The sequence below is a fragment of the Coloeus monedula genome, assembly GCF_965178545.1.
Source record: "Coloeus monedula genome assembly, chromosome: 5".
NCBI classification, from domain to species: domain Eukaryota; kingdom Metazoa; phylum Chordata; class Aves; order Passeriformes; family Corvidae; genus Coloeus; species Coloeus monedula.
In genome coordinates, this window is record NC_138785.1 from 15,237,018 (window position 1) to 15,262,827 (window position 25,810).

Consider the following 25,810-nt stretch of genomic DNA (forward strand, 5'->3'; position numbering starts at 1 on the left):
AATTAAAACCTATGACATGGTTTTGCACTGCTTTTTTCAGTAATTCCCAGAAATTATTTTTTTGCTGGTTGAAATTTTCTATTATAATATGCTTTAGAATAAGCATACAAATGTATTGCTCCTCAGAATGCTGCTCCACTTGTAGTCAAATTGTATCTTTAAAAATGTAACTTTGACACCATTAGCAGATGTCCAAGAACTAAAAAGCATTATTTCATTGAAATGATCTACCTCAACAAAAAAAACCCCCAACACCCACTCTGTTTCATCGAATGCAAAATGTGTGTTTCAAGCTTGAAAATATTCACAAATACAGCACCAAAAATACAGGTAAATGGAGAGGGAGGAGACACACTAGTGATATATAGCCATGATGGTAATGGCTCACCTGGGGATTTTGCTGAAGAATGAGCACTGGAGTGGCCACCCCTCTTTACTGTACTCATATATTTGACACAAAGGAAAAAGACATTGAGGAAAGAAGTTAATAAACAGCTCTGAACATGCATGGAAGGAAGAAGGGTAAATAAAAGACTACATGGAAAAAAAAAAAGGCAAGTAAATAGAAGGATAAATACCAGACACTTAGCATAAATTTTTCAAATTAACCAAACCAAAGGGGATGTAAGTAGAAATAAGTATGGAAATGGCAGCACTGATATCTAAATACTTTGCATAAAATTCACTGCTGATAGATATTCTACATGATCTCATTGGAGGTAACAGAATTGCATGAAATGTAGATCAGTTGCAAAACTTGCCCTTTATGATACATTTTTCTGCAATCCTTCTTTGAACCTTTTCAGTTAAATATTCAACCTTTATAAACAGATTATTAATATTCCACTTTGAAAGAACCCAAAGATAAAATTACTTTAACCAGCATCAATTAAGCAAAACAAATGTGAAAATGAGAATATGGAACATGTCACAGTTTTGAATACACACAGAAGCTTACATTTATAGTTACATTCAAAAAAGAGCATCATATGTTTACATATTCAATAGTTCGATTTCAGGGGAAAAAGAAGTATTTAGAAATAAAATGCAGAGGTTAAAAACTGAAAAAGCCCCAAGCTTCTCCCTCTATTTACATAAAAGACTCAATGGTTGGAACATATGGTGTTCAGCCAAACTGGTGGCAAAATCACAGTGTGAGCACCTTTGAAATTATAAGAAGAAGAAAAATTCTGTTAATGAGCAATAACACTACAGTACATCTCCTAAAATTACTTGAACCAGCAAAGTCCTGTACTTCTGACAATATTTGGCTTGTATAAGAGAAACCTTTCAAATTCAAAATTTAAGGGTATAATCTAGTTCAATGAACACGAATTTAACCACATCTAACCACCCTGTTGTTAATAGTCTTCAGGAAAATCAAGTGCCATGCTAAAAACAAATCCCAAGTGCACAATTAGCAAAAATCACTCCAATGTTCATAAGCTGAAATTATTTGTGCCTGTAATTAAAAAATAGAAACCATGCTTCTTCCCAGGATTTAAAAAAAAAAAAAAAAAAAAAAAAAAAAAAGCAAATTTATTTTAGATTAGTATTAAATCTCTGAGACAAAGTGCAAAAAAGGTTTTTTTCCCCCTGGAAACACTTGTATTACAGAGAGAGCAACAAGTTTTTTCACCCCACTAAAAAAACCACCAAATAATTTTTGTGTATTTTATGTGTTCAGCTCTTTCCTAGCAGTAGTACCTGAGGCAGGGGATTTGCTCCGACGTGAAGGTCCTGGACTTTTGGACACAGTGTGCCTCATGGCAGAGGAGCGGGAATAAGACTTCATAACACGACATTCTACAAAGCAAGCAAACTCTCTGTCAAGGGTTTTGACAACAGTTCAATGCACAGGCTCCCTCCACACACCACTGTGGCTGTTTATTATCCAGCAAATGACCAGCAGTTTCTAAACATCTTTGCTCAGCTGAGTCAAACAGATTTGTAAGAGCATCTCACAACTCTAACCTGCTCACCATAAAAACCTGTTTGAGCTACTCAATACTGTATGTGACATTCTGTAGATGATATTTCTTCATATCTTGAGGCTGGATTATTACTATAATTCAAGTTTGTACATATGCTGATGCCAAGACTCTTGCTGTAATCGCACTTCCATACAGGACAGCTGCACAGCCAGCACTATTTCCCTTCTTTTTCAAGAAACTGATGCTGTGACCAATTTTTGAACAGGTGAGAACATCTGTTGTTTCCACAAGGCTGAAACAATAGATTACTGTCATTTACCATCAGCTGTATATCATTACATAACAACCTCAATGGGAAAGGAATCAATAAGCACACATGCACTGACATTTTGGACACATTTTAATTCCCATGGTTAGCATCGCTAGCAAATAGCTCCGAATGGGATCATAAATTTCTCTTCTTATTTTGTCCCTGATGCCAACGTCATCATTAGGCTGCCATGTCATCACAGAAAAAGTAAGCTGAGCTGCATGCCCTACCAGTCACGTATATAACCTGCTTTTCTCCATTAAGACCCCCAGAGTTATTAGAAGAAGCAGGGACCACCAAAGCTGAAGAGATAAAGGGAAGAAAGAGATAAAGGGCAAGGAAACGAGCTCAACTAGTCTGTGCCTTGTGTAATGAAAAAAGGAAATTTACAGCCTTAAAACCTGCTAGGGAAATTAGGATTATGCCCAGACTGGGATTTGCATTGTGAGTAAATACAACCATGCTCTTCCACTACTTCATAAGAATCACGTAATTTTTTATCTGTTAACTGTGTTAAAAAACACCCTTTTTGCCACCCCCACACTAACTGACTCAACATAATGCAGCAGTTCTGGAAACACGGCACCCTGGCAAGAACAGCAGAACGGGAGCCAGTTGAATCCTCCATCCATCCAAATGTATAGGCCAGTGGAGAGATATACACCTGTACTTCTTGCTTCAACTGAGCATTCTGTAATGAAATTATGGCGTGTGGAAAAATTACAAGAACAGCAGGTGCTTTGGCTTTTATTAAAAAAAAATAAAAATCCTTCATTCACAACTGGAAGCTCCTCTGGAATAATCTGATTATTCTTGCCAGGGCAAGTTTTCTTTACCAGAGATTAACTTTTTTTCATAAAAGAAAAACAGGGTGTTCCTCAGCTCAAACAATAAAGATAGAAAAAACCACGTCTAGTAGGACCTGTAGTGAGAGAACAAGAGGAATGGTTTTAAACTAAAAAAAAGTGTAGATTCAGACTAAATATAAGGAAGCCATTTTTTACTGTGCAAGTCGTGAAACACTAGATAGGGTGCCCAGAGAGGTGGTAGATGTCCTACCCCAGGAAACATTCAGGGTCAGGTTCAATGGGGCTCTGAGCAACCTGAACTTTTTTTTTGGAAGATGTCCCTGCTCCTTGCCAAGGGGTTGGACTGGATGGTCCCTGTAAAGGTCCCTTCTAACCCAACCCATTCTACAATTCCATGAACATGGAGGTAAAAACCTATCTATGATTTGATATTCCAAGACAATTCCAAAACTCTCTGGTAGAGGATTGCTTTTTCCTTGAACTTATATTACAAATTTTTTTTTTTTTTTTTTTTCAGAAAACCAAATTTCTAAGTAAGTTCAGTTCATGATCTGACCAAGGCAGACAGCAGGGGCACAAAGTCCCAGTTTGTCTCACCTCCTTCCCTACCCAGCATCCCCTACAACCTCAAAATAGCTACAAGGCCAACACTTGGTCTATAGCAGAGAAGACTGGAGTGTGTGAATTGTCTGGCAGGACAATTCAAGACTGGAAATGAGCATGGCTACATATGAGATTTTTCAAAAATCTCATGAAGAAAGAAATATGGAAATTATCTTACAGTCACAGATGCCAAAAGTGAACATCTTTAACAGATTTTAGATTCATTAGCTCTGTGACTGTACCTTTCATAATTCAATTCTGTTTTCCATGTAACTTTAGAGACAGAGTTTGTTTTGCAGGAAATTGGATCAGGTTTGTTGGTGCATTTTAACAGGCTTACAGAAGCCAGATGATGGTTTGAAAAAACTTTCTTATCTACAGGAAAATGTCATCCCATGTATATTTTCCTGAATCACACAATTCTTGAGGGTTGAACATGGGAATGGGATGGAGAATTTCCTATTTCAGTGGGTTCAGGATGTCAGTCTTACCACTGTGATCCAACACGAAGTCATCCTGAGCATACCGGTACTTCTCTGGCCCACACGCGATGAAGACGTCATCATCTCCAAAGAAGTCCTGCAAGCATGTTACCTGGACAGCAAAATAAACAAATGCAGTACTTTCAAACCTAAATCTTGAGTTAGTCAGCAACAATTAGTAAGTTTGTCTTTACCTTCTCACAGTGATACCATAATGTTCTTTTGTAATGACACAAGCACTCCAGTTCCTCAGTACTTCAGCTCTTGAGCAGTGCAGGAAACATCAGGGCCATGAATGTAAAATATGTCTGCCCCTAACCTCCAAAAACTCCTCTTACATTTAACACCTGTATTTTTGCTTATAGTTACATAAGCATGCTGATGACTTTTGCCTATAACTACACACACATTGCTTTGACAGGAACATCTGAAAACACTATTCAAATATCAAAGCTTCTTGTATTAAGAATACATAAATTGCTTGTGGGAAGATCTGTTGAGTTAAAGTAATTGCATTTGCAAATTGGTTTTTTTATGTTCTGAGGCATTTAATTTGCATGTTTTAATGTCCCGTTAAAAAAATAATGATATAATTCCCCTTTCTATGAACGGGTATTTCTTATCCAAGAAAATAAAGAAATAGAGTCCCTTCCATGCTCTTTGCAGTTGTCGGTTCTTAATTATCCGAGTAATGATGCTACTTGGACAATGATGTTATCCAAATAATGTATGTCAAGAAGGATAGGGATATCAGAAAGAAAAGATGTTTTAGACATTCTTTAAAAACACAAAACCAAAGACCTTGAAAAAAACCCCTCCATTCTCAAAAATCAATAAAAATCACCTTGTGAGGGAGCAAGTGTCTGCTTTAAAAACAGTTAAAACCAAAAAGCTACAACAAGAAATTCCATTGAGGTCATTGTAATTCCCTTGTGAGGGAAACAAGTGTTTGCAGGTAGCAAGCTATCTTTTTTAGATATAAACAGATTAACATTTTAATGTACAGTTGTTTCCCTTTTTTTTAACATTGCATGCCCAAATGTAAAAGTAAAATAAATAGTAAAAGTTAGAATCATTCAACACTATTTGCATAATTCCCCCACTGTGACAATAGTAAACATTGGTAGAAGTACAGGAAGGGCTCTCTGGTGCCTGCAATATTCCAGCGCCACTCGGAATACCAACGACCCCGAGCTCTCCGCAGGAACTCCGGCGCAGGGCATTCCCCAGCAGCAGCGCAGTTGCCATGGCAGCTCCCCCAGGAGAGCAGCCGGATCCTCAGCGCGGCGCCGCTCGCAGCATCCAGCATTTGTGTCACTGTGTTACGCAGCCAAAGGGCGACAGCCAGCACCAAAACCCTGTTATTGTCACCTCACTGCTGCAAGGACGGCTTGCTCTCATTGATGAGAGACATTTTCAGCTCTGCCTGAAACCGCTGCTTTTAGGTAATCGAAAGAGGCGGCAAAAAATTGAACTCAAAAGGCTGCACAGATTTAAGAGAAGTTTTGCTAACTTGGGATTTATTCCTCTCTGCTTAATAACCAAGAGGACTCATCATCGTTTCCACAGACTTCCGGAATCCAGCAACCAAGCCAACAGGAAAAGCTGTGAGAAAGCTTCCAGAACACTCATCCCAGCAGCACTGGCGGGACATGGGCAGAGGTGTGAGTTCACACCCAAAGCCCCTAAACCTGGGAGCCATTTCCACAAGCTCTGCCTACCCACCACTGCTCCTGATGGCCTTGCAGCACTGTTTTGAGCAGGTTGGAGTTAAATGCTGTGGTTTAGCAGTGCCTAAAATTAATATTTCTGTTCTGATGGAAAGCCTCACCTCACCCCCTAACCCATCCAGTCTAATGTCTAAGCTGAGAGTAAGGGAGGAAGGAATGATAGATTTTATGTCAGAGTCTGGGAAACACAGAGGGATATAACTGCAAGCAGCAGCATCCCTTTGTTGTCTGCAGAGCAATTCTACAAAGTCAGGCTCAGATCTGTGCACAAAAGATGACAGCAGCACCCTTAGAAATGCTCCTGAAAATCTGCTGAAAACGGCTACTAGGAATGGGAATGAATAAAGAATTTTAAGGTATAATTCCCATGTATGCTTCCTCACATGTTCATGTATATAGAGCTTCCCCAGGCAAAATACACAGGGATAATCCTGAGTGCCAGTGATCAGATAAGCTGCTGGAGGTGGAGTCACAGCACCTTTATCTTGGAGTTCAGGCTAATGCCAGCCTCTGTCTGCTCACACACCGTGTGCCTGACCTGTGTGACTCCCACCTGTCAGTCATACACCAGGACAGATTACTGTAAAAGGTATTCACCTTACTGTAAAAGGTGTTAAATATAATGATAACTGAAAGCCAGATAAACACATCTATGAGAAAGCTTTTCTCAGATGCTCGCCGTATTCCAGCAGGGAATACACAAAGTGCTCCTTCTCCCCACAAATAATCCAGACTGGCTACACATAAAATACACAAGAATGAAAAAAAATATTGAACAAGTGTATGCCACAAAGAATAAAGATCTGCTAGAATTTACCAATCCCAAATCACTCCACATTATGAGATGAGGAAAGCATTTGTAAAACTAAATTCATGGAAATGCATTTTTCTAAAAGTACAACCTAATAGTTTTCTTTTTCTAGGCTTTTATCGTAATAAAGTCAAGGGAGCATCTCTCAAGGTGCAAACTGATGTTAAAATGAAGTCTTCATCTCCTACAGAATTAATGTATACACAGCAATTAATGATAAAAGCTTTTTGCTCACTTAGTGTTCAAAAAATTATTAAGTTGAAACTATTAACTTGTTTGCGTGTGATTTTGAATGCTGCCAGTCCACCATGGTCTAACTTGCAAATCGCACAATTCCACTCCAAAGAATATCTGAACTTAGGTCATAGGAGGGGGTTTTTATTACTTTAATCAGGATTCAATCAGTTAAGAAATTTCTAAACAAAAAATTTTGAAAAGCTTTTTTTTTTTTTTTTACATTTCATTAGCAGTGGAATTTGTGCATATGAATAGCCTGTCATGTATTCCAGAAATTAGGTACAATTAGGTACAACCATGCTGCTTCTCTTTCCACTATCCATCTACATTGTCTTACCCACTCTTTGTTTTGTTGCACTTAGTGCTAAAGAACTTTTCTGTTGACTTTGCACATTTCAATTAACATGTTTAAAATATATTAAACTCCATTTCTTTTTAAATACAACAATCCTTTCCCAAACAAACATTGCCTGTGACCTTGTAAGTCCACTGCTATCCCTTCCTTTAAAACAAGAAATGACTTACTGGTGCTCCTCTGACAACTCAAAGCTGCTCAGGTTGTCTCGCTCCACTCCTTTTTTTCAAAATACATCTCTACACACAGCAGAGTGGAGAATGTGTGAGTAAGACTGGATTGGATTTGTACTCAGTCCTTTCCTCAGAATCCTTTCACTTGCATTCTCACCACAGCTTTCTGAGACGATGTGCAAACCACTCCGGGCATCCCTGCTTCCTGATGGGCTCAAAATAGACCCCAACTGAAGGAATGAAATCTTGAGACACTGGATGAAGTTTTTTGACAAACACAAAGACCTCTCTTAAGAGAGGCACATATGACTAAACATGCACTATGTTACAGAAGTGTCATGACTAATAATAGTTTGCAAGACAATTTTCTGTCAAAGTGCTGCAAAATCACACAGCTAAAAGCACAAAAAAAGTGGTTTAAATGCAGGAAAAACCCACAAACATGGGGTGTTGAAAAGGAAGGGAGAAAAACATATCTATTTGAAAAATCAAATTCCTGATCCACTGCTGTCTACTAGTGCAGTGCTTTAATGTCACATACACCCATCATATTTACCTGCCAAAACAGGCTTATGTTTCTGACAAATATTTAAAACCAAAGAAGTTTGCTCTATTCAAAGAAATACTTCTTCAGTCAGATCAAGCCACTGGATAAGAACATACAAATTGTCATCCATATGGAAATCCCTTTTCCCTTACCACCACACATGCCTTGAAATGTGATTTACATCAATCTCTACTCCCACCTCATCTAACAAACAGAAGATACATTCCCCTCCAGAAAAAACATGAATAATGATCAATCTTTTATAAACAGAATTCATCATGTATTTATTGGTTGTCCTTTATGATGAAGACACAATAGAAAAAAATCGAAATAAATAAATAAACCTTTATCCAGAAAATATTTTCCCTTCAATCTCCAGAAGAAAAACACTTTAAAAAAGAAAAAAAAAAAGAGACTGGAGCCAAGAAGGTTTTATAAACACTTGAAAAATTCCTTGGAATTCAAATTCCCTGAAATCTTTAGCACTAAACAGAGTTCTGTGATCATATATCAACAGCCCCCAGCCAGTAGCTTGCTGGATAAACTGTATTTATTCCAGCTCTACAAATGTGCTTCATTCTAAATGTGGAGGAAGGGCTATAAAGACAAATAGTTTGGCTTAATTTAGTGTGTCTGATTCCATTTAAGTAATCAGCTACAGGACTGCACAGTTTAAGCCTGAAGAGCCACACCCTCCATCTGGGGAAAGTTTGTCCAGATGACAAATTCTCAGCAGCAGCTGAAAATGGATCTAAAACATCAAAACTGGAAAAGATAGGAGAGATTATTTGTATTTGTTTCAACAATGGAAGAAATATTTGTATCTACTGACTTCAAGAAAACAGGATATGGTGTAAATATTTTAAAAAGGAAGCACATCACATACGAGGGAAAAGGAAAACTGGGAAAACTGGCATGCACAGCAACAGCTGGATTTTTGAATATGTTTTCAGCTCAGCAGCTGAGACAGGCATTTGAGGCTGAAATTCTTCAAGGACTACAGCGGGTCTTTTTCCCATGAATTGCTAAAAGAGAATGTGAATAATTTTTTAAATGTCAGCATGACAAATTTGGATGCAACCTCCCTGCTATTGCCTTAAGTGTGAGGGGTCTCCACATTTCCTGTGGGAAATGCTGTTCCTCTGACTGGGACAGATTACAACCATGCTGCCCTGGCAGTTCTGCCCTTTGCCCCTTACATCAACTTTTTTTCTGAGTAAGCAAAAGTCAAATATTTGTCTATTTTGCCAGTCAGGTCATATTTGCAATCATCACTTTTGTTTCCCCTTTTGAAATACTTTTAGCACTGCCACTTCCTCTCCACTGCCATTCAGCCTTATTAAAATTCTCTCTGTGTTTCCTGAAGCTGCCAGTCTTACATTTCCAGGGTTTATGCGTACCCTATGGTGCAAAATGCAAGGAAAGCACTCCTGCAGAAACAGGTCAGTTGTCTGATTCCCATTTCAGCTCCGTCACCCACAGGAGCAGGCTTAACTTTCAAAAGGAAGTTTCCTCTGGGCAGCCTCAGGAACTCAAAAAGGAAGGTGAAAAGGGCATTCCCACCCTTCCCTACTGAGTATCATGATTTTCACAAAGGATTTTTTTATCTTGGAAATTCCCCTTGGGTTTCTGCTCCTTCTCAAAATAACTTGAAAGGGGGGGATATTTAACCAATATTCTTAACTGTTTACTAATCCATCAGTGCCCTTCATGATTGAACCAAGAGGCACACAAGAAGTTCAGTACGAGCTTACAGCAGCTATTTTGCCTGGTTATACCGTGTCATGTTTCCTGACATGTCTTCAGTGAGGGAATAGCCAGATGGGTAGCTAGAATATACCCAAGGAAGGAGAAATAGCAAGAAAAGTCAAACCAATGAGTCCCTGACATGCCCTTTAAAAAATACCATAATTGCCAGCATTGTTTTTTTAATTAACAACCTATTCACTTCACAGAAATGACAAAGTGTCAAAGGCAAGTATGCTAAGCGAGTTGGAAGCAGGCAAAAAGAGGAAACTGTTCAACAGCCAGAAGCCCATACTGTACACAAGAACAGCAACAAGACCCACTGCTATATCAGATCCGTAGTAAACCTGGAAAATCAGGTCAAACTGGTAAGATTCCTGCTGGTGTAAGGAAGAAGCACTTGACACTTGCAAAAGCTTCTGTTCCTCACCAATTTATGCCTTGCCTCTGTGACAGCTCTACTACAGAATCCCTCTGGGAATTCCCGACGTCTACAAAATTACACAACACCAAGAGAAGGGTAAGCAAGCTGCTAACCTCTGGCTTAAGGCTTTACAGAGCTCAAATGCTACTGAGACTGGGCAAATCTGCCCAGAACAGCTTTAGGGTAGGCTGGGGAATCCTGAAGTCTGAGGACATAAAACCGTGAGCTTGGTAAGACTCTAGACACCCACATCTTTCCTACCAGCTGTAGCTATGGGGACAATGCAAGGCATCACAATAACCTCCCCAACAGTCAACTTCCAGGAGGTCATTAGCAGACAAGGAGCAAAAAACTCCCTCCTTTGTTCTCTGAAAATAATTGGAATTAGGTCAAATGCCTCTTAATTTCTGAGGCTCAAATGCACAACTATTTTGTCTGCAAGGGAAACGTGAAATATGGTAACAGATCAGATCACAGAGAAAGGATGCAAAAGTATCAACTGTGTTATAAAATATAAAATTCATTACCTGATCTTCTGTTATGTGACTGCACGTGTCAACCAACAAAATTACCTCAGATATTAAAGAGCATGTTGACGATCATTTTTCTCTATAATTAATTCAAGTAGTTCACTTGTTTTTTTGGTCTTACTCTACAAAGTCCCTTTTAAACCCATGCTGTTGGTTAATTTTAAACTTGCCAGCAGTCCCACTACAGTCAAGGAAATTATTCACATTTATAAAGCTATGCACAACCACAGCTTGGGAAAGGTCTGAGGGCCTCCTCAGCTCTGCTGGACACTGCAATAAACTATGAAATAAATCTGATTTCTAGGTCAGAGCTTCCACAAGACATTGTCCAATTTACCACTTGAGGTTTGGCATCTTGCATCCTTTGTCTTGTCCTTCAAGTTTAATAAATTCAGTAAGCAGTGAGAGAAAAACTAAGTTTTCTGTTTCTAATAATTTGTAAATGTTGAATTGGCCTGCCTTGGATAAAGGGAGCTCGTTAACCTATTTAAGAAAACAGAAAAAAGAGGAAAAAAATTGAAACAAAGACCATAATGAGAGCAATTCTTCTAGGCCAGCTTCCTAAATGTCTACTTAATCAGTGGCTGTGTCACATAATTAGTCACCATTAGAAAATGAACCTCTTTCCACTGATACTCCATGATGAGGAACAGCAGTGAAAAAAGGAGAAGACAAACCCTTCCATCCCAGAGGGAATCTAAGGAGTAAGAAAGGAAACAGAAATGTTAAATCCTTGCCTGCTGCCTTGTAAACAGAAAAAGTCTGGCAGAAAGCCCAGGAAACGCCTGTTACAGTATGACAATGCAGAAATACTGAATAAACAGACTAGTCAGGTCACCACAACTCACACAGCCCTACAGCTGTTGGGGACAGATGACAATAGAGCGCATCTCACATTTTAGTTTTTAATCTCAATTTCAAGATTTTTGCCTATTTTTTTTAACATCTCAAAATTTTAATTTGGAAAATGAACACGTGGAAACAGAAGATTGCATTTGGGTGTGATTCAAATAGATCATCCTCACTGCAGTGGAAATGACAAGAAGAAAAGTAAGCTGTAGGAATATGCATAAGTTAAAGTGAATTCCTACATAAATCTATTTCTTAAAGACTTCCAGTGCAGTAGGACTTTCTGGCAAGTTCTGTTCACCAGTTTTTCCCAAGGGCAAAACTGATCTGTCTGCAAAATGGCATTTCAATTATTGTACTGATTATGCGCAGCTATCTAAATATCAGAAAATAACAGTTGAAAGGACTAAAATTCTGGAAATTGAATCACTTTGAATCACTCTGTACAACTCACCTGTCTCTATAAAATAAAACACCCCTGAACAACCCTTCCCTCAGCATTATCCACCACTTCAACAAGAGTCCATAACTCCAGTTTATTAAACAGTGAAATCTAATGCCATGCTTCTCAATTTCATGAGTTATACAAAGAAAGAACAGCCTTACCAAGCATGGAGTAAGTGGAAATTGGCAACAGAAAATTAGCAAGTGCAGCTCATGATTGTGTACATAATCCAGTTTGTCTGAAGAGACAAACAAACAAACAAGAGGATTTCCAGTTACAAGACAAGGATATCTTTGCCTGTAAGTGCACACCAGCTCACAAGTCAGCATAACAGATTCTCTCTTTAAGTGGCATAACTGGGAAGCCTAATACAGAGCCAAAAATAGCACCTGACTTCACACAGCTAACCTTCCATCTTACCACGGAGCAGCTAGGCTAAAAATAAAAGCCACTTGTATTATGAAAGAACATTAAAAGAAAAAAGGGTACATATCAGGACAGATGTCTGATTCATCCAATTCAATCAAATCTTACTGATTTAATGACACCCTGTTCCACAATACAAATACAGTTAAAATTTAAGTCATACCTTTTTTTTTTTCCTCCATAAAATCACCTCTTTTGCACTATTATAGAAATCAGTGCCTTTGGCTTATCACCCTACTTGAAAAACATGGCATCCACATGCTATGGAGAACTTAAACCCCAAAATTATACGGGCAAATATCCAATGTACTTTTGGGTATTTTTGGTTCTTTAGATCAGAAGAGTTTCTGCAGTATGCATCAGCAATCTATTGCAATCCTAAATTTCCTGTGTTCATGGGCAGACAATTTCCTGGAGACACTACAAAAGCAGCAGCACTTTAAATGAGAACTATTTTTCCACAGACAAATAAGAAATTCAAACTCCGTTTGTGACCAGTGCAGAAAGAATAAAAGAAATGGCATAAATCTGGAAACGTCCTTTGATGACAGGTACAAATAATTTTTCATGACTCTTTAAGCTTTAAATGAGAGATTTATAGTTTTACGCTGGAACAGGTTGCCCAGTGAGGTTTTGGGAGTCCTATCCCTGGAAAAAATTCAGTAAAGTTGGATGGGGCTTTGAGCAACCTGATCTAGTTGAAGATGTCCCTGCTTATTGCAGAGGGGTTGAATTAGATGACATTTAAAGGTCCATTCAACTGATAATTCTGTGATTCTATTTTTTTCCTATGGCTTGAATTGTTCATGCAGGAGCTCCTAAAGTCAGTTTTCTGTTCAAATTCTATTAAAAAATCAAATTAAGTAATTCTAAGGCACAAAATATTAGTTGCAATGCATGACTCACTGGAATTTAATATTGTTACGTAGAGACATAAAAATCTATGGTCGTCTGAGTTCCTGTGTCAGGGTTTCAACCTTGCCGTCATTCAAAGCTGTTTTTCATAGCACCGAATAGGAGGGGGAAAAGCTTTAGGTACCCTATAAACTCACGTCTCTCTCTCAGTTCTCTTCCCTTCATAGATACTACTTCACATAACAAGAAGCCTTGATAGAATCTACTGAGCTCCTTAGCGATAAGAAGGATGCTTTTCACGTGTATTTTAAGTTTTGATCATTTAACAATTTTTTAGCCCTTAAGACGCTTCATTTAATTAGTGTTCTATTTGTTTCAGCACAACAACAACTGTACTTCTAAATAAACTTATAGTTCTATTTTTGTAATATTACCTTACAGGCTTGGCAATGCGAACAGCTTGCCATACAGCTAAACAGCACACACAGCTGTTGAAGTTATTTGATTCTTGAAGTATCCTCCTCATTTAACTACAAAGTGGAAATGCAGAAAAGAAATTGACCTTATGGATGTTCTCTCTATGCACCATTTCAAACAATGACATTTCACAGATGAAAAGACAGAAATTCTGTGTAAAAATACATCCTTATAAACTGTGAGGGTATTTTGTACTCAGCAAATTAACTTCCATGCTTTCTCTGCTTTGCCTGTCATGAATTATTGAGGTCTGTTGTACTTGCATGCAAAAACTGGAACAGCTATGCTGGGCTAGGGGCACCAAGTAAGAAAAATGAGGATATAACTGATTAATAGAAGGATGAGAAGCTCAGAAATGTGAGAAAAATTACTGTAACACAGGAAATAGAAACTACTTTTTATCTGGCTTTCACAGATCCAATTCAATCTCATTTGCTCCTAACTTCGACCAATATTACTTCCAAATCTGCTGCTGCTTCTGAATTGCTTTAATAAGCTGATAAACAGATGTAAAACATATTTGAAGACATAGAAACATGTTTGATTTCATGTTCAGACAGCAAATGTATTACAAATGCACTTTAGGTACTGACAAAAGAACAGATGCATCAATACTGTCAGACCAGAAGAAAAGGAGCCTCCATCAGTTTTTCCATGAAACAAAACCCAACAAAATGCCACACAAGCTTCTTCCTTCAGATCTGGAGCTTTCAGTTCTTCCTTTGAACAAACATCCACAATTTCAGGAAAAAAAGCAAAATGGATGCCCCCTCACCCCAGAAACACAGAACTAAACCCCTGCCCAATTCCCCAGACCATTTAAGAGCACAGAAAAGAGGTGCTAAACCCCATTTATCAGTCAGTTGACTTTTATGGCATCTGCTGAGGCTTGTTTTAAAATCACAACACAATACTTTCATTGCTATACTGCTATTAGCAGATTGGAACTCAACTTTGGTGAGTTGGGCAGAGGATTTAGGTGGCTCAGTACTTTTCTGAGTTAAATACTCAGTGCTGGGGGTTTTTTAGGTAAAGTGTGAGTAGATCAGAAGGTGAAGATGCTTAGAGGGCCATAATTCAGCAATAGGCTACTAAATATTAAAAACTTCTAAAGTAGTCTGGGTGACTGTTTCTGCTGAGCCAGAACATGAGGAATGCTGCTGAACACTGGAAGCATCTGGTAGCATTATCATGTTTTATGGACCTCTGTATCAATCACATCATAGGTGCTTTTGAAATGCATGAGGAAGTTCATCCCATTTTGAATTAATTAGCTTCAGAAATCATTAATCCTATCTGGAAACAAATCTTCAGAGACCAGGAATAATACATCATAGATTGTTACTGAAGACCCATTTCCAAACCATTTTTCTTTTTCAATAAGAAACTTTAAAAATATATTCCAGGCTTCCTCCTCTGTAAGACACTGAACTATGAAGTGTAGATTGAAGCAAACACAATCATAAAACCCTAACATCAGTAACAGTGAAACTCAATACTGAAGGCTCTGCTCAGAAAGCAATGCTGGCACCCTTAAAGAATTTTCCACTTTCTTCCACTTATATCTGGAACTACTTGAATCCATACTTTCTTCCAAACTCCTGCCACTCATTGAAGAGCAAATATTCCTTGAATTTACATAGAACTGTATATTTATTCCTTGTAATACAAACCTCTTTGACTCACAAAGCCAATTTACATAATGGGAGGCCCAATGCAAAATTTGGATTTGTACAATATTGAGATTCTGGCTGATCAAAACTTTTCCGTGGTTTGGCAAAAGCTATTTTTTCCAAAACTGACAGTCTCCCAAGTTTCTGCTTTTCAAATAATAAAGTCAGAGTTCACTGAATGCATTTTTTTATTTGAGGGCTGCTTTTTTGATTAACCCTTTTTCCTCTATAGAAAAAGCACTTAAGAAGCATTAAATGAAAGTCCATTTAATACAGTAAGAAATGTGAATTGGGGTACTTCTGTTAATTTCAGGTTTTGGTGGGTTTTTTGGGTTTTTATGTTAAATAACCAATTCATGAAGCATTTCATCATACTTTGTCTAAACACCTCATGTATCAGACCTCATTATTTTCACTGCATTGATTATATTTTTTTCACAGTCAGAAAACCAGCAAATGCAGTAGTAGGATCTCTTCACATTCCAAGTCATATTGTGTACAAAGCTAGCTAGTCTGGAAATCAGTAATCACCCATTTCTGGTTAAATAAACAAACACAAACAGCAAGAAAACCTCATTTGCTTCAAGCTAAAAACTAAGACCAGGCTATCGAAGTGGAAGCAAAAGTTATACACATGATTAATGAGAAAAAAATTACATTTCCATATCAGCAAGAGCAGTTATGAAAGTTTTGTGGCTGCCAGTGCCACTGCTTCACCATTCTGTGGGCTTTTTTACTTTTTAACTAGTTTTCTTTAGCATCTTTATGTATCTATTAAAGCTGTTTTCAATTTTGATGAAAGAGGAGTTTCAGAAACATTACTTAAACCGCAAATATAGATAAAAATGCAAACTATATTCCAGTTTACAACAAAACTGGGAACAGATGAGGGCTGTAATGCTACACAGCTAGTGACAGGGAGATCATCTTCAATGATACAGAGGGTGCTCCCTGTGTTCCTGATCCTAAATCAGTCTGGGGCACCTTAGGAGTAGCAAATGCAGCCCCAGCAGGTGAACTGCTACTGTAGCTGCAGCATCCTTCTAGCAGCTTTGATTCTGTTTCCATCATAGCTCCCAACAAGTGGAATTAATCAAGGTCCAGCTCAGTGTGGTCAAATCCATGCTGCAGCACTCATGCTTTTCCTGCATATTGCAGTTTAAAGAGAATGGTATCAAGATGTTCAATCTGGCTCAAAATGTACCTATTCTTACAGCTGATGGAAATACCTATGCAAGTAACTCATGAATATTTGGATTACAGGGTTTTTTTCATTACCATCATCAGGATTAATTTGCAAAACAGAAAAAAAAATTCCAAATTCCCTCCTTGTTTTCCTAAAAAGCAATGTCCTCACTAAGACTAAGCACACACAAGATTATTACATAAAGAGCCTAAAGGGGTATTCAAATAGTTTTAAAATTTATTCTGTAACAAGAATACTCCATCCAGAAGGGAGGTCTGTAGCATGGCCCCTTCCATAGCCTGCACCTGAGTTTGCAGTGGCACAGAAATGCACACAGTGCACCAGAGTCTGCTTGCAACACAGCAGAATAAAAGGAATAAGGGCAGCCTTTCAATATCTCAAGAACACAACCCCATGCAGCCAGCTACTGCTCAGTAGGACATCAGCAGCAGGTACTGAACCTGCTCACAACTGCACAGGCTTTGAAGCAAACACTGCACAGGTTGTCCTTGTCACACACTTGTGACCACACGTACAGCAACATGGTATCAACCCCATTCCTCCAGTTTGCAGCAGTCAGGTCAAGACTTTATTGGTTTGGGCTGCATAAAGTACGCAATGGCTGGAGAAGCATCATCATTTCAGCACCTATAGGGATCCGTGTCTTTTTTTCCCCCTTCCATTACACATATGGCTTAATATAAAGTTAGTTGTCTGATCCTGAATGAGCTGATTTAAAAGAAAAATCTCGTTTTATTAATACATTGCAGGAGCCTTGTGTCAGAAACACCTGATCTCTTGCCATTCTCTTTAGACCACAAGAATCATACTCTCCAAGAGCAGAAAATGCTTCCTTAGGCATGATTTCTGACAGTCTCTTCAAATGCTGGAATATCACCAGCCTTGAGATAATATAGACCATAAAAGGCTAAAGCAGGTTGTTAAATGTGTCAGAACATCACCATTCAATCAGTTATACTAAAAGATTCCCTTTACACTACCTGCTCTTACAAATTCCTTCAGTCAGGAGAATTTCTGTCCATACTGGAATCCTGGTTAGAATTTAACCACTCCTACACTTGTTTACAGCAGTATTAGCCCTAATCCATTTAGCCACTATTGCTAAAGCAGGAGTAATAGCTGTGGTGACTACACCTTCATTATTGAGGTTATTGGTGTTCTTATTTCTACTCTCAAGGTCTAAGGCTCTTGTAGATATTCCCCAGTGCTTAAGGAGCTTCCTAAGCAGCTTCTGGGAACATATGTTGTTTTTACTAGCTCTGGGTAGAGTTTCACTGTGTGTGCCAAGCAGACCTCCTTGGGGCCCTGTCAGTGATCAAGTGATTCAGTGTTCAAAATCAGAACCCAAGCCTCGCGACTTTCAGCAGATTCACTCTGAGAGAGCTTTGATTTTTTGTCTGTGTTCAGCACATCCAACCATACTTACTGATTTTATTCTACTGTGACATTTTCTCCAGTAGTTTATTAAAAAGGACTGGCATTACAGAGCACTCTGTACAGTGCATTAAGGTGTGCTGGCAGCACCTGCCTGACCTGCAAAGCCTGCCCCAAACAACAACCAGTCTTAGTAGCTGCCTTAAAAAAATACTTAGAGAAATCATTTTTATTGCTACAAGTCATCCATTTGACATTAACAACAGTCTTTTTCAATCCAGTTGCAAGTGGAAAGTCTGAGGCATAATAAGCAATATGGCTCATTTATTCCCAAAATAAGGGCATAATGCTAAAAGGTTTTCTAGAAAGCATATACTGAATCAGTGGAATATTTTTCCTCCTTTTCCTGAGTCTCCCAAAAAAATATTTCTAGTGGAGATACAGACCCCCAAGAAGGGAATTTTGAATTATCAGTGATTACTTTTCTATTCCTACTCAGTTTTTGGAAACCATCTGTTTTCTGTGAACACCATGTTGAAACTGCTGCTTAGAACACCATATGGAAAAGTTAACTGCAGCTCCAGGAACCCATGGTTCATCCTGCATCTAAGTATTCCATAGATGTTTCCCTGACAGGCTTTTCTTTTGTGGAAAGAAGGCTATAGCATTATTTTTTGTTACAAAACTCTTTGCTTACTAGTAAAAAAAAAAAAAAAAAAAAAATTGAAATTTATACACATATATTTACATTAAAATAGATGGCAGTCACATAATGGTGCTTTTAAAAGAGGAAGGACTATTACTAAACACAGAGGAACTCAAGCATCCTGCAAGGACTGAATGCAGCTTTCTGCAGAGCTGCATTAAAGTCTAAAACTCATTTTTATAATTCCTTTATTGCATTTAAGACCTAGATCAAACAAAGCACAACAGCTCAGAGCTGTAAGTGAGCAGTAGATTCTCTGAACTCATGCTGAGTTTTCTCAACTCAGTATTTATCAGTATGGATATTCCTGAGAGAATCTGGAGAACGTTGTAAAAGATACAGCATGAATTGCCTGTAGTACAAAAATCAAGTTCATTCAAAGTTCTTAGTCCTCCTGGGAAGATTCCTTTCTCTGATTTGTTTGACTTATTTGTAATACTTCGGATAACTCTAAAACCAGCAGGCTTAAAAAATGAAAACCACTTATAAAACAACCCACAATAGAAGTGCAATCTCCCCTTACACACGGTTACTCATCATATGCTTCATGTTTAATTAAGTGCTGTCAACTCAAATTTAAGTTTACACACAGCCCCCAGAAGTGTTCAAGTACTGCCCTGTGCCTCAGCAAGTTACTACTGTGAGAAGCCTATGCTGGGAAGAAAAAAGCAGTAAGACTCAACAAGAATAGAAAAGCAGCAAAATTTAGGAGTATAAGAACTACAAAATAACACTATTTAAAACAGGCACATGTTTCATCTCCCTCTAAGCTCATATTAAGAATGGGAGGAGCACAAGTTTAAAACATTTTTATAATTAGAAAGTATTCTATGCTTTTTAACAAGTATAGAAGTTAAAAAAGTAAACCATATGAATTTTGATATGTCTCATAAGCTATATGCAAATGTATCTACCCTCAGTCTGTAACTGTGCCACCCTCTTGGTCATGCACTTTAGAAGTTATTGCAATCATCTGCCAACTCAGATTTCACAGTAAATAGTGACTTGTTTTGTCAAAATTGCCAAATTTTATTGATATTTTAAGAATAAAATATTTTAAAATTAAGACTTTTACTTCAGTCTACTTCAGTTAAGTAGACCAAAGTAAAGGCCATATTTATTGTGTGTCATTGTAAACCCCTTATATCCAAATGAGTGCAGAAATCCTCTATGGGGATTTATTGTCTGCCACCATGGAGTGGCAGATGCTGCATAAGCTTTTTCTAAAACTATCTGGTGACATTCTTTTAAAGAAACACTGAAAAAGTGCATTTCATTTACTTCTTGATGATCCCTCCAATCTCCATCATTCCTGAGAAGCACAATTGCTCATCCTTTACTACTATGAAGCTTGGGACAAATTGGGCTAAGGGCAAGTAAAACTTTAACCCACTGAACTGAGTTCAATTTAAAAAAAGTCTTCATTTGCCAGAACTACCTTTCTGTATACTGAGATTATTTTTACCTAACTTGAGTGGTCTGAGGCATCAACATTTCATCAACTAAAACCCAAGAAATATTTTTCATCAAATTGCAAGATTACTTATTTTTCCAATACAATGTTTGAAATAACTTACTACAGCCACAGCCAAAAGTTCCCAGTGGCTTTCCAACAGATTTGCCCATAAAAGATTTTAAAATGACCCTATACTTTGTTGAAGCAATAAAACCCCCCCAAAATTGTATTGATACCACTGGCTTACAAAATCCACTTTTTACTACAATTCATTCTACATTGGAGGAAAGATTGCAAGAGAGGGAGGGGGAAAGGCAAGTGAAAATTCTCTGTGAAAATTATTTATAAAAACCTCTATACTTTATACTATCCCTCTGAATAAAGTCACAACATACTTCTTATACTACAGAGAACATGCAGTTATGGGTACAGTGATCCAATTTGAGAATTTGTTAAATGTTACCATTATCTTTCAGTAGAAACTGTATATTATCAGCAGGAAAACAAAAAAGCATCTACACCAAATATAATAAATAAATGAATAAAAGCTATGGACACTCAATCCTTTTAAGTTGGAAAGATGGAAAAGAGAGTGAGTGCTGAAGCAGGTAAATTTATCCCTCAAGTTGTATGTACAACTAACACCTTGCCCAGGGATCCATCCATTTAAATACCTTCCCTAGCACACACCAGCAGTACCAATAGCAGGGGGAAAAGGGGGAAATGGGGTATAAAAAAGCCTGTCATAATCAGACTGAAATCGCTTGAGGGATTTCCAAGGCTACCTTAATACTATAATAATGAAATAATAACGCTACCATAGCGGAAGCAAAGCAAGCAAAACAAATGCAAATCAAATCCCATCAGAGAGGTGATGGAGAAGGGTCACTGTAAATTAGAGGAAGGCAGATATCAAGTTTCTGCAAAAGAGGTGATTCACAATAAGTAATCTGCAACCAGCAATTTTATTATCACTGCTGTTCAAATGAAGAGCTCGTCAAGTGCTACAAGTTTATCTATGCACTACTGAAAACATGCAGGTATTTTCTGAAAATTAATTTCTCAGAGCCCTAATTCTGACCCGAGATTTTAATTTTTAACATAGTTGGAAATGTTCATAAGTTCACAAATCTGAAGTATAACCTAATACCAATATTAGGTTATATAACCCAATACTAACTTCCAAGAACTTTCAGACAGATTTAACCAAAGAATCTAGTCTAGCAGAATATTAAAAGTGAACAATTTGTTTCAAATAGACTTTCTTTAAAAAAAAAAATTGTTGTTTTGAGGATACAATTTCTGAAAACAATTTATTTCAGTATTTAACAAAATACAAACCCTCAAGCATATATAATATAGGTATGTGTATATATATGTATATATGGTAAAGAATGCTACTTTTCTCACTGAAACCTATTAATACACTATTATATAATATATATTAGATATAAGAGTTACTTTGCTAATATTCCACTTTACAGAAAACCTGCACTCTCTATTATAGCAAATGACAATTTAAAAAAGTAGCTCTGTAGAACAAGACAAAGTTATAACTTCTTCCCTGTCATCTGAGGACAGGTTACACAAACATTCAGGTGTCATATGAAAAATATCTAACCCTTAGCTAAAAATAAAATTTTTTTAGTGTGCTAGTCAGACTGAAAGTGACTCATGGTATGAAGGAACATGAATCATCTAAAGCATTTTGAGACGAATTATATATGAATATATAAAGCACTGAGAAATAAATGAGTTCAAGAAGAGCCTCTAACTTCAGACTCATCCCTAACAAAGTCAATTTACAAAAGAGGTATTAATATTTATTCCTCATGTCACACCTAACAAGGTTTTTTTAGTTCAGTCCCCAGTCAGTTTTGAACTTAACGAAGTTTTTTTTCCATCATACAATTGAGAAAATGTTGCAATTCTTATCAGTCTACTAACAAGGATTCACAGTGGGGTCTGCATGTGAAAATCCAGCTTTTCCTTTATCCTTCCCCAACATTTACAGCACCAATGAATTTTTGTTCAGAGCAATGATAATTTTCACAATACATTGCTAGGAAATCTGTATCAGTTTGCATTGGCTTTGAAGAGAAGGAAGAAAGACAGGGACTACAATTTTGGAAAAATTTTGGAAAAAGGAGAAGTTTCCATGTAAAATATAGTTCCATTTACAACTATCAGCCAAACAGTCCAGAAGACAGGAGTATTTTGCCTCTAATGCACCTGTGATTCCAAGAGAATTTCACTAATAAACTCAGCTACAGATGAAGGGGAAAAAAAATACCAAACCAAAAACCACATGAAAAGATTTGGAAGTAATTTCAGACACAAGCTGCAAACCTGAGAAGTTTCGTATTCAGAAGAAATTCGTGGGGATTCGTATTCAGAAGAAATACCCAGAGCCCTATTCTCACAGCCTTTCCATTGTCCAGAAAAACATATCTCAGTGTGCATGGAGCATTTGTGTCCAAGCACTGGAGAACAGCCACAGCAGGTATGCATCTCATTTTCCTTTGTTTACTTCTTTTTTATAACTTATCTTGTGTAACCAGAAGAGTATGTACAAACTATTTTCTACAGGACAGCAACATTCTCCATAGGATAGTACCATGAACTATTCCATTTCCACTCCTCAGGGAGGCTCTTGATAAAGAAACTATGCCCTCCACTCCCAGCCACCAAGTGAAGACCCTGCTGAGAGGGCTAATGCAATGAAAGCTGCTTTTATTGCTTAGTTAAGAATCCTTATTTAAGCAATATGCATAAACTGGTATTTTCAGTTTCAGATAAGTGTTTAGAAACTTCTAGGCTTGCATCTGCCTCCCAAGAGACGAAGAAAGGAGGTTCAAGTGTTGTGATCTGGCCTTATAAACTCCATGTGACTAATCATATTTCAACAGCTTTAAAACTAGATGTGTTTTTTGCTTAAGCATCAATCAGGCTGAGTTTTCAGGCATACCCTTCTCCCATATTTAATAAGGTTTGCTAGGTGTTTATATCCAAAAGCTCCATATATATCTTATTTCTTACAAAAGGGTTGTGGCAGAGGCTTTGGAAAGCCTCAGATAAAACTAATAAAAGGTGCTAAACTCCTAGTCATTTTTAGAGGTACATAGTCTCTCATTACATCTGATAACTTCCCGTTCAGGTGTTTTGATTTGTACTGAAACAAACAAAATATCTGGTAAGTCCTTCTCATTTCCATTATGATATGTGTGGTGTCATTCATACTTCATTATATAGGCCTTAAATGAAGATTAAAAAAATGAAGTTCCAAAATAGAAGCTCAAGGAATAGAAACTTTCATCTCCAACTAATTATTGCCAAAATGTGAGCAAGCCATGAGAATTACTTTGGAAATTGCAGAGGAGTGTCTATTCTTTAGAAGTAATATCAAACATCATCATTCTCCCACTAACTACAGTACTGCTCTAAATTTTAATATTCAGTGATATATAGATGGGAGGAAGTTAATAAGATGTAAGCATCATAAATACATTTTTTAAAAGTCAAATGTTTGAGAAGTAGAAGATAGGAAAGAACAATGTGCAAAAGGTGAAGTGTGCTGTAAGAAAGCAAAACATATTCATGCACCAAATCCAAGAAAATCTGAATAATAATTACTAGTTCCAAGAGTATTCAAAGCCCTCTCAGACCTTAAAGACCTCTCAAAAAACACTTTTGCACCTTGGACTGCAACCTCTCTCCTGGGCTTCTCGATATAACTTGTGACAGAAGACAATGAGGAGGTTTTCGCACATCCTGTTACCTATGTCAGTCCAAAAGCAAGAGCAAATCCCTGTCGGGTAAAGGAAGATTAGTGCTTGAACTAGGAGTGTGCTCTTAATGAGGTGACAGACTTCAAGGACTGCAGGTAATAACATCACTCTGATACTAAAATTCCAGGAAATTGTATTGTTTGTGTATGAAAGTGAAGGAGAACAAAATATGGAGCTTTGTGAATGAGATTTCATCATTTGTTCATCATCCCTCTTAGATTTCATGAGTTTAGAATATCCATTTTGCTGCATTTTTGCTTTAAGAAAAAATATAAAGTAATATAATCTAAAATTTGCAAGTATGTATGAAACAAATATTACAAACATGCTCTAATACAACAGATTAGTGTGAAAAAATGATGCAACAGATCTTGCATGGGTACCTGCAGAAGACAGATTTCCCTGCTTAACCCTGCCAGCTCCAGGGAAGTGGAGAGAATACTTTTCCCTTCGAGGCAAAAATACCAGCCACAAAGGGAAGTGGCCAGAAGAGTTGTCTACCAGGAAATTTCACTGTGCCATGTTTTACTCTAATGCTCATACGAAGCCAATTGTGGTGTATGGATTTTGTTTGCAGAGATGGGGTTTTTTTTGAGTCAGATGTTCATTACACCAGCGTGTTCTCTTTGCAAATCAAGCCAGAACACTTTCCAACTTCCAAGATATCTCCAGGTGTCTGCCTGCAGAGCCACATGGGCATATTCTAAGTGTGTGTATTTTTGGGTCCTTTGCAAAATACAGGGAGAATAAGGAATCTCTCATGCTTGATTCTCTCTTGATCAATTTTATCCTGGTTAAATCAACCAGACCCTTGATTTCTTTAAAACAGGAACACCAAGTTTCTACATGCAAGGAAATGGCACCTTCAGAAATCACTTACAAAGAGGATTCTGGCTCTTTTGGTGATCTTTATGGCATAATCATCGTTACTTTTCTTAGCTAACTGGTCTATTTTCCAGAAATTTTATCTGTAACTTCCTAAGTAAGTACTAATTGAGTTGAAAGTTCAAAATAAGATGGGGAAAACCAAGAAAAGCCAAATCTACTAGCCAAAAATCCAACTTCCCACTAAGTTTACAAGCTATGTTCTATCCTTTTTTGCTTTCCTCTGAAATATTTTGGTTTCTTCAGAAAGCCTTTCATAAACACAGAGATATCTTGTGCCATGTATCAGTAAATAAAACACCAAATAAATATGAACAAAATAAATATTTAAGAACATGGCATAGATTGCATATTTGCACAACAGAAAAAGAAGATTGTTGGCTCAGTGAACAAGTGCTACAAGAACACTGACTTTTCCTGCCTACACTGTAAACACTGAGTTATCACTCCCTCCTAAGCAAAGCTTTCAATCTGCAAGCCATAAACAGGGTCACTGTTCCTTTTAAGTGCTGGGAAGCTCTTTGCTTTTAAGAGTTGGCTTGTGCTGCTATTACTTCAATATTGCTTTTCCTTCTGAATCTTCAGGTTTCTTTGTTTAAAGGTTCACTGCAAATTAATCAGCTAGCAATATTTTAAACATTAAAGACAAATATTCCTTTCCTCTCTCCAACAAACTGTTTCATGTTTCCTGCCATTAATTTAGTATGGAACAGAACATCATTTTTCTTAGCAACTCGTACAAATATAGAAGTTCATATTTTAAGATTTTAGCTGTGCTTCAGTAGACTTAAGAAGCCCTATCTGATTAGAGCCAACCAAGAAGCAGCTACAGATCCATTAACCTGACAACCTGAAGGGCAAATCCTGAAACTGGAAAGTCTGCTTACAGCCTCTGTTATGAACAGGAACAGAGAAAATTCAGCCTTGAAACCCTTTCATACACGGTTGGTAAACAGCTTTACACTAAGATGTAACAGG

The 25,810-nt window shown here is 37.5% G+C and overlaps 1 protein-coding gene across 3 annotated transcripts in view; it reads right to left on the reverse strand.

Moving 5' to 3' along the window:
- Positions 1-25,810, reverse strand: part of DCLK2 (doublecortin like kinase 2) — an 80,610-nt gene that overhangs the window by 32,051 nt on the left and 22,749 nt on the right. For 2 of the 3 annotated variants that reach the window (XR_014226432.1, XM_082282443.1), the window contains exons 3-5: positions 4,148-4,250; positions 1,708-1,806; positions 389-436 (exon numbers count right to left, since the gene is read on the reverse strand). Coding sequence is in view for 2 of the 3 variants with exons in the window: in XM_082282443.1 (XP_082138569.1) it covers positions 389-436; positions 1,708-1,806; positions 4,148-4,250 (250 nt within the window). In the remaining variant the exon portion in view is untranslated. The remainder of the gene's footprint in view (positions 1-388; positions 437-1,707; positions 1,807-4,147; positions 4,251-25,810) is intronic. The other variant, XM_082282444.1, reaches the window with a different exon arrangement.